A 9,798-nucleotide genomic window follows, 5' to 3' on the forward strand; every position below is an offset into this window, starting at 1 on the left:
AATCTGAGAAATATGCGCCAATACTGAGGGGTCCGGACAATCTCTCTTCCCACGCAGCATTCACGATAGCAGCATTCAGAAAGGTAGTAGAATGGGATGAAAATGATATTTGAGCACCATGTACTCTCCGCCACACACAGCGCATGTGCTTGTCCAGAAAAGATTAGACGATGTCCGTTTATTTCTGAAACACACTGTGCGAGCTATTGTACTTGGTTCGGTGTTATAAAGAAACACTGTCCTGTTACGCTCAGCTTCTGAAACACTGTGTGAGTTATTGCACTTGGTTCACTGTCGCAAAACTCTGCGCAGCTACGTGCAGCTGATACAACAGAGTAAGTTATCCCGATTCAGCGTACGTAACCTGCCGCTGCCGCAACGGCGAGCCGTTTGTTCACCACCGCTGCACAGGTGGCAGGCCTGCGCGGAGCTTTCTGGCTGGGCGCGGCCGGGCGGCTTCGGACACAGCGGGGGATTCCCCCACCCCCCTTACCGGGGCGCGCGCCAGCCAGGGATGAGCCAGTGCCAAAAACTTGCACAACGCGCAGTCGGCTTTCGTATATAAGCTCCGGCCCGGTCACTTGGTGGTATCAGCTGAGGTCCCGACTCATCTCAACCACTACAGCCATGTCTCTCAAGGTAAGTTCCATTCTCTGCACACCTTCAACTAGGATACAAACATTTCAGTGCCAACGGTCTCAGCCCGATCGGAACTTTTCTTTTGGACTGGCGGAACTTCAGACTTCGCTTGATAAAACACATCGGTGCCTTATTGAGAACCTACACTGCCCTAAGGGAAATGGGTGAAATTGTGCGATAACTAACCCACAAAAATTGCATATAAGAGCAGTTTTCGAATTAGAAGCCTATAACGCAGAATTTAAAGACTGTTATTTGATTTCACACAAGTTTTCTGTACAATCTATGATGTAAGAATTCGATGAGATTAGAATACTGAAAAGAATAGAAATCACTAAGATTTTAAAGATTTTTTTTATAGCCAAGATCGCTTTCAAAATTGTTTATCGACCTATTTCGACAGATAAGACTGTCATCTTCAGATCTTTAAAAACTTTTCGGTACGTCAAATTCGATTGGTCATGCCATGTTCATCATAAAATGAACGCACAATGTAACATGACGTACAACCAAAACAGTTGTTAAAGGTCTGAAGATGGCATTTTACCTGTCGAAACTAGTCAATAAAAAAAAAACCAGTTTTGAATGCGATTTAGCTATAAAAAATTCTTTACATACCTACTGATCGCTCCTTCTCATTATGAGAAACTTTAGTCATTAAGATATTCAACACGATTTTATAACATCGCTATGAAAAATATTTTTTAAGAAAAAGAACAAAACTTTGAGGTTCATGTCTAAGCATAAGTAAGTATTTCATTTTTTTAAATAACTTATTGTAACGAGAAGCACAGTTTTAAATAGTGTCTGTTACTGGCTAATTGGTTTACACCTACACGTCGTACTAATAGAGCTACTTATAATAACTGAGTTTTTTTAAATATCAAGTTGAATACTGAGCGAAGCCGTAACGTTGGATCAGTCTCCTAGCATTGGAGATGGGTGCCCGTTTTTGATCAACTTCAGATCTGAAAATGACCTTTTTGCACTGCTGTTCACATGTGAAAAGTACAGTCTTAAAGCGATCTCGGCTTTAGAAGAACGATGTTTGACGTTTTATGGGTTCTCGTTTGTATCGAAGGAGGTATGGAATACATCGGCTTTCTGCTAAATCGATTTCAAACTGCCAAAATTGCGTTAACCATTCTTCTATAAGTCTTAGCTGTTTTGTCAACTGAAGCGCCACGTTTTTGACCGGAATCCACTGGGAATTTGACTCGAGATAGCTACAGGGTTGAGAGGTGAATGCTGACTTCAATCATTTCAGCTATCCACTAGAAAATTCAGGCGAATAAGCCATTATAAGATTATTGGACCTACGTCTTTTACGAATATACGAGCACCCTCACCAGAGCATTAGGCAAAGACATTTTCTTACGTATTATTGTGGTACGAGACCTAGGCTAGAACCTAGCTAGCCTGCACGTACATTCGACGCTGAATAAGTTCACTTTCATTCTTCGTCCTTCTTCCCTCATTTATGCGTTTTTACTCCAGCAAGGCCTTCTGCATTCAATATACACGACACCTTGCGTAAGGCTAGTGGTCACCTCTAGCGTAGTGTAAACAGTTCAAGACCAGTCGGTGTCATTGAAACTACCAAATTCTCCTGTATTTCAGGCCTGAAGAAGGCACAATTAGGCTGAAACCTGTCATTATGATAAAAATAACATATTTATACTGTTCTTTGCTCATAGAAGGAAGATACAAGATCACTGACGTGGTATAGCACGGAAAGAGGAACATATTCTGCTTTATATCTACATCTAAACCCCACAAGTCACTTCCATGGTGAACTACCAGTACCACAACCATTCCCCTCATTGCTGTTCTATTCACAAGTGGTGCGCAGAAAAGACGACAGACGGTCGGTATCGTGGTCATTTCACTGAATGTATGTGGGAGAAAGTAGTAAGTTACCTGAGTCTTCTTGGAACGTACGCTCTCTGTGTTTCAACCATAATCCTTTTCGTGTTTCGCAACTTGTCTCTAGTAGCAGCCTAACAGTGGAATTTGAAGAGCATCTCCACAGCCTTTCGTGTTTACCAAACAGAGCGTGACGAAACGCACAGCTCTTTGTTGGATTTCCTCCATCTCCACTATTAATCCTACCTGAGAAGGACGCCAAACTAACGACCAATGCTCAAGTATCGGTCGAGAGAATGATTTGTAAGCCTTGTGTTTGCGAATGATCCCGTGTCTGCAAGTCACTGGAGCAACTTTCTGTCACATTTCATCGGATGAAATTGTTACCTTACCCGTGAACAAGGACAATGCTACTCTTGTTGGACGAGCGAGATATTTTCAAAATAGGCGGTGTGTAATATCAGGTCTATCTTATCACAGACTCAATCCTGCCTCGACATGAAAGGTTGAGAGGGCCACTCGTAACAACTTCCTGAAGAAAAGTTCCTTGCCGCAAGAGAATATCAAGAGTCTTAGCTCTTGTTGTGCTGTCCCCTTCGGATTATATAGTCTTCCGAAGATGCACAAGGAAGAGACTCCTCTTAGGTCTATTGACAGTTGGTTTGTGCTCCCACATACTGTGTAGCAAAACACCTGGTTACTCTGTTAATCGCACTAGTAGTTCGGTGTACACATTTCATTAGGAAATCAGCGGTTTTCTTACGAGTAGGCGGATTACGTTTGAATAACTCTGATACCTTAGTAAGTTCCGATATCGTCTCTCTCTTTCCACTTGCATCCCTCTGTCTGATTAATTTAAGATAATGTATGTTTGGTGTTTCTATTTTGCCATGTGCTGACTTCCGCTTACTTTTATTCAGTATCCAGTTCCATGAGCAGACACATAGGGTGGTCTTTTTCTCCTGTCATTGACAGTCTTTTTATGGAAGATTTCGAGGAGCGTGCCCTGGGGTTGGCAACATTCACACTTGTATGGTTATTTATTGAAATGTAGAACACTTTTGTTGTTTGACCTGATAGAATTGTGAATTTGCACACCTGTTATATCAATTCCGTTGGTAGGCAGCCAACTGACACTGATTTGCGTCCTCTGGCTAATAGTTGTCACTATCCGCTTCAACCGAGCGAGGTGGTGCAGTGGTTAGACACTGGACTCGCATTCGGGAGGACAACGGTTCAATCCCGCGTCCGGCCATCCTGATTTAGGTTTTCCGTGATTTCCCAAAATCGCTCCAGGCAAATGCCGGGACGGTTCCCTTCAAAGGGCACGGCCGACTTCCTTCCCCATCCTTCCCTAATCCGATGAGACCGATGACCTCACTGTCTGGTCTCCTTCCCCAAAAAACCCAACACAATATCCGCTTCAGTGCGAAGGGGTACTTCTTACCTTGGATCATAGAGCCCACGTTATCGCAAACACTGAAAGCTTATCAGCTGAGCTTCCCCATTCGCATGTCACCTTTCGCCAGAATAGTCAAAGAGAAAGATTGATCGCGCTTGCGATGCGCTATCGACTAACCGTGAATCGGTTGAGCAATGAGAATAACGGGTTAGCCCCTAAGTACATGGCGTCTTTGCCTTAGGCAGGTAGCACTTCCAACAGTATTGGTTGTATTCTGCGGAAGTACGGTGTGAAGATTAAGTCCCTTTTAGGATCTGTAGAGGATAATATTCGTTTGTGGAAAGCTGGTGTCTTTCGGATTCCATGAACTTGTGGTATGTCATATATTGGTGAGATCATGGAGCTCGTGGAGAACAGATGCATATAACATAGCAGTCACACACATTTACTACAGCCAAGCAAATCTGCTATTGCAGAGCATTGCCTTGGTGCTGGTCAATCTATGGAACATATTGTGCGGGCGCTTACAGCTAATGGGATATTGTCATTGCCGAAACAGTTGAGATTCGATTAGCAAGTGATCTTACTAACAGAGAGGAGGTTTTCGCCTAATTTCTGCATGGAATCCTACTATCTCCCCAGTCAAACAACAGAGGGAGAGAGTTAATGCTTCTTCTCACCCGCTGGTAAGAAGACGGTGGGCAAAACAAAAGTACGCCAGGAAAATACTCACAGTAACACCGACACGGGATTGACTCTAGTCGATGAACATCTTAAAAGAAGATGCTGGGTAATGGCCGTCGTTGACGTCGTCACAGCGCTATGCTCCATTTATCAAACTGCGAGATACGTGTAGCAGATCTGCCTCAGGGATAGCAGCAAGAGCGTTTTCAACGTTTTTCTGTTGCTCTTTCAGTCTGTGGTGATTATTTGAGTACACCCGATCCTCCAATTTTCCTAGCTCAGCTGTTAGAATAATTCCCTCAAAAAAGCAATGGTGCGTATTAGAGCCTCGGTGCAAAACGTGGTTTTAAACTTTCAGGAAGTTTGAGACTCTTTGTTATTGCTGTATAAAATGTTCTCGGTTAACTTGCCACGTCATATTAGGACCTTGTTATCGTTAACGCCATATTTCGCTTTATTTTACGACGCCTGTGAACAGACGCCTCCGTCAGACGCGATGTTGTACAACTCGGAGCTTCATATGTCCGCAGGCTCTCCAGGTGTGTGTGCTGGCGTGCGCCGTGGCCGCAGCGGCTGCCGCCCCCGGCTTGCTGGCTGCCCCCGCCGCCCCCGTGGTCGCCGCCGCCGACGTCGAGTTCGACCCGCACCCCCAGTACAACTTCGGGTACAGCGTACAGGTACGTAATGACCGCAGTGGCAGCGACTGGGAGTGTACAATGTCACGTGTTGTAGTCACTACAGTGTGCACCTTTCTAAGAACATTTTCAAGAGTGTAATCAAAACAACATTGTACGGAGGCGTGCTGAAAAGTGATGCCTCCGAATTTTTTATTCCGTTCTCAATGTCGCTTGAGGCATCACATGTCACACATATTTCTCTGTCGACTTTCCCGCTTCGCTGGCAAGTTGCAACCCTCTGCCGTTAGAAGGCTCCGAATTGGAGAGTGCAACATGGCGGTGTGTAATAGGAATGGGAAAAAATCGACCGTTAAAACGGATAAACGGTAGTTTTCGGTATTTGTTTGGTCTCGATTACAACAGGTGTTTTTATTTTTTACTAATAATCGAGTAAAAAGTCGAAATATCAATTAGCCATGGCAGCAGTGCTAAAATTTTCCGTTTTGAAATAAACCTTTTTTAAAAAGGAATGGTTTTTATTCGTTAAATTAGCATGCGTTTGAAGTATTACGGATACCGTAGAAAAGGGAAAAGCGATCAGCGCTATTTCAATAATTCAGAGGCATTACATTTCAGAACACCCTTGTAAATGTGACTTGTATTGTATTGTATGTTAACCGGGGACCTAGAAACGACGGAAAGGCTCCGTCCCCGCCGCAGCCGCGGTGGTCCACAACCCCACGACGACTACCGCAGTCCACTTCACCCCTTCGCCGCCCCACACCGAACCCAGGGTTATTGTGCGGTTCGGCCCCCGGTGGACCCCCCCAGTGAACGTCTCACACCAGACGAGTGAAACCCCTATGTTTGCGTGGTAGAGTAATAGTAGTGTACGCGTACGTGGAGAACTTGTTTGCGCAGCAATCGCCGACATAGTGTAGTTGAGGCGGAATACGGGGAACCAGCCCGCATTCGCCGAGGCAGATGGAAAACCGCCTAAAAGCCATCCACAGTCTTGCCGGCTCACCGGATCTCGACACAAGTCCGCCGGGCGGATTCGTGACGGGGACCAGGCGCTCCTTCCCAATCCGGAAAGCCGTGCGTTCGACAGCACGGCTAACCGGGTGGGCAACGGTGACTGACTCTTAGATCTTCAAGCGACGTGAAAATATTAAATCGTCGTCTCTGTAGTACTCTGGTACTTCTACAGTAATGTTGGACAAGTCCTAAATTTGTGTACACGCAGTGTCAGTAGCTACTGTATCAATAATTTATTAATACTGCTACTGTCTGCATTACCTACATCAAAATTATATAATACAGGAAAATGGCCTGTTCATACATTAGACAATACGTTAACTGGGCGGTGCATGGATACACGAGAACATGCCATTTAAGTCTGGCCTTTTGTAGTTAACCCGTTAAAGTTTAGTCCAAGTCTAATGCATGAACCAGGTACTTTGCTGCATTTTGCAGTTTCGATGTAGTTCATCTGTAGGGTTGACCTAGAAACAAATGATCGTGATTATGTAGATGTCCTGTAATTAATGCTATTTATGTTACTGTACATCAGTCATATTCCATGTATCCCGCAAAGAGCGGCCTCTGGGATACGGGAAGAAGGCAAAGCTATACACATAACTTAAGTGTAATAAATTGAAATGACGTTACATCACTGTATTACATTGCTTTAAATTTAAGAGTTCCTTCAAAGATATTCTTCAGCGAAGTAGATGGAGCTGACAAACAAAAACCTCTTTGATTTAGCCTTAACGCAATTACGTAACCTACATGTCGTCAATGAATATATGGGTTTTGAATTTGTTCTCAAAACACCCTGACGATGTCCCTGCAGGGTAGTCTAGAATTGGCAATAGACATAATTCTCGTGGCAATCTTCTGGATTCTGAAATTATCCCTAGAAAGATTTCCATGGAAAATGATTCCATAACGCACTAGTCAATGGAAAAAATGCAGAATAGTATCTTCATTTTTAAATCCCCTATAGCAGTAACCACGCACATTGCGAACTTATCTGAAACAAGGCGCTTCATTAATTCTACGCAATAGATTTACCAACTGAGCTTATTGTCCATGTGTAGTCCCATTGTTTCAGAAATATATTTTTATATCTTGAGAAATTCCGCGATAAGTGTCGAACTGTGTCTATTGAGACTTGTCAAAATTTAATAATAATCCATTTGCGTTGAACCATCTGATGAAATTTCCGAATATTTTGTTAGCCGCCTTTGCAGCAAGGGGACTGCTAGTATTCTTAATCCTATACTTGTATTATCTGCAGTGTGTACAAAATTTTCGTCTTCTGAAAATGGAGGTGGAAGGTTGTATATCACAAACAATGATGAACCCAAAATTGAACCTTGTGGCACATCACATCTTAGTTTAGTTAAGTAATGTTATGTTCCGTAGATCATTTTCACGATTATTTTATCGATATGATGTGGAACAAGTCAGATTACAAGATATATATACACACATGAATAGTGCTAATATTAATACTACCGAAATTTTTAGTTCTAGGTACAAATTTTTTACCAGTTTTGAAACAGAAACTCGCCCATGAAATAGAAGGAATTGTCTAAAAGAAAAAAACTCACTATATCCAGTACTGTACACCGGATAGTGATACCGACAATTGATGTAGCCTATGAACAGGGCTCAGTTATCAGGGTAGATGCCTCCAATTTTTTGGTTGTTCGCGTTGATGACAACTTGAACTGGAAGAAGCATATTACTAAGCTTCTCAAACAATTAAGTTCAGCTTCTTTTGCTCTTCGTATAATCGCTAGTCTCGGTAATAAACAGATCAGCCCCCTAACGTACATTGCATATTTCCACTCGATAATGCATTATGGAATATTTTTCTGGGGTAACTCACCACTTAGACATAAAGTACTGACTACACAAAAGAGAGCAGTGAGAATAATTAGTGGTGTTCACCCAAGGACTCCTATTTAAGGAGTTAGGTATTTTAACTGCACCATCAGACTACACATATTCGCTAATGAAATTCGTTATAAGTAATCCATCTCAATTCATGAAGAAGAGTGATGTTCATACGTACTACACTAGAGGGAAAAATGACCTTTACTATCCGTTATTGAAGCTGTCAGTTGCTCAAAAAGGAGTACATTACTAAGCAACAACAATCTTTGACACTGGGCCAACAACATAAAGTGTATGGCAGGTAGCAGATCAAGTTTCAAATTCTGAGTGTCCCTTGTTTTGTGATTGAGATGCCTGAGGATAGGCTTTGGTCTGACCGAAACAGGCAGTTTTATTAAAGCCACATGGAGCAGTTGAGCCCAACCATTATTTTTCAACAAACCTGGCAGTCTTCTTGGTGGTGCAGTTTTTGACAAGTGTTTGTGTAGTGCGACGTGTAGCGGAGGCGGACGGTGAGAGCGCCGTGTGTCGGCAGGACGCGCTGACGGGCGACTCCAAGTCGCAGCAGGAGTCTCGCAGCGGCGACGTCGTGTCCGGCAGCTACTCGCTGGTGGAGCCCGACGGCGCGCTGCGCACCGTCCACTACTCGGCTGACCCCGTCAACGGCTTCAACGCCGTCGTGTACCGCGGCGTCGGCGTCGCGGCGCCCCCGGAGCGCGTCGTGGCCGCCGCTGCCGCCCCCGCAGTCGCTGCCGCCAACGCACTCCTAGCCTAGGCTCTCGCCGTGTACCCTGCTGCCAATAAACGTTCTCGTTCCTAGCAAATACACTGTCCTTTATTTCAAATTACCCATGTACCTAGTCAGTAACACTAATCATTCTGGCTATTCCTCTACTAGACACTTTATTAATCTGTGGCGCAGGGAACTGTGGGAGTAGAAAGTGTCTAGGGCTTGTGTGGGCGTAAATCCTTAACAGTATTTGAATATATTTACTAACAAAGTTCAACTACCACTGATATATACACAAGATGACTCTAGCGCTCAATTTTCCAAACTACGGAACTTAATACCTAACATAATAGAACGCACGCTAAAACATCTCCACCTTTGAATTTCGCCATAAAAAGGGGTCAACAAATATTACACTACTGGCCATTAAAATTGCTACACCAAGAAGAAATGCAGATGATAAACGGGTATTCATTGGACAAGTATATTAAACTTGAACTGACATGTGATTACATTTTCACGGAATTTGGGTGCATAGATCCTGAGAAATCAGTACCCAGAACTACCACCTCTGGCCGTAATAACGGCCTTGATACGCTTGGGCATTGAGTCAAACAGAGCTTGGATGGCGTGTACAGGTACAGCTGCCCATGCAGCTTCAACACTGTAGCACAGTTCATCAAGAGTAGTGACTGGCGTATTGTGACGAGCCAGTTGCTCGGCCACCATTGACCAGACGTTTTCATTTGGTGAGAGATCTGGAGAATGTGTTGGCCAGGTCAGCAGTCGAACATTTTCTGTATCCAGAAGGGCCCGTACAGGACCTGCAACATGCGGTCGTGCATTATCTTGCTGAACTGTAGGGTTTCGCAGGGATCGAATGAAGGGTAAAGCCTCGGGTCGTAACACATCTGAAATGTAACATCCACTGTTCAAAGTGCCGGCAATGCGAA

The 9,798-nt window shown here is 43.9% G+C and overlaps 1 protein-coding gene across 1 annotated transcript; it reads left to right on the forward strand.

Annotated features, from left to right (window-relative positions):
* The first annotated feature begins 538 nt into the window (after positions 1-538).
* On the forward strand, positions 539-8,890 carry LOC124775243 (cuticle protein 19.8-like). The gene is made up of 3 exons (XM_047250081.1): positions 539-639; positions 5,122-5,268; positions 8,651-8,890. The coding sequence occupies exons 1-3, from the start codon at positions 628-630 to the stop codon at positions 8,888-8,890; spliced, it is 399 nt and encodes a 132-aa protein (XP_047106037.1). The 5' UTR covers positions 539-627.
* Positions 8,891-9,798: the final 908 nt, after the last annotated feature.

The sequence above is a fragment of the Schistocerca piceifrons genome, chromosome 2 (genome assembly GCF_021461385.2).
Source record: "Schistocerca piceifrons isolate TAMUIC-IGC-003096 chromosome 2, iqSchPice1.1, whole genome shotgun sequence".
In the NCBI taxonomy this organism is placed as follows: Eukaryota; Metazoa; Arthropoda; class Insecta; order Orthoptera; family Acrididae; genus Schistocerca; species Schistocerca piceifrons.

Bases quoted from the DNA above. Each gene is read 5' to 3' on its own strand.
- LOC124775243 (XM_047250081.1), top strand. The intron at 5,269-8,650 runs GTACGTAATGAC...GTGTGTCGGCAG, and splicing joins ACTTCGGGTACAGCGTACAG to GACGCGCTGACGGGCGACTC.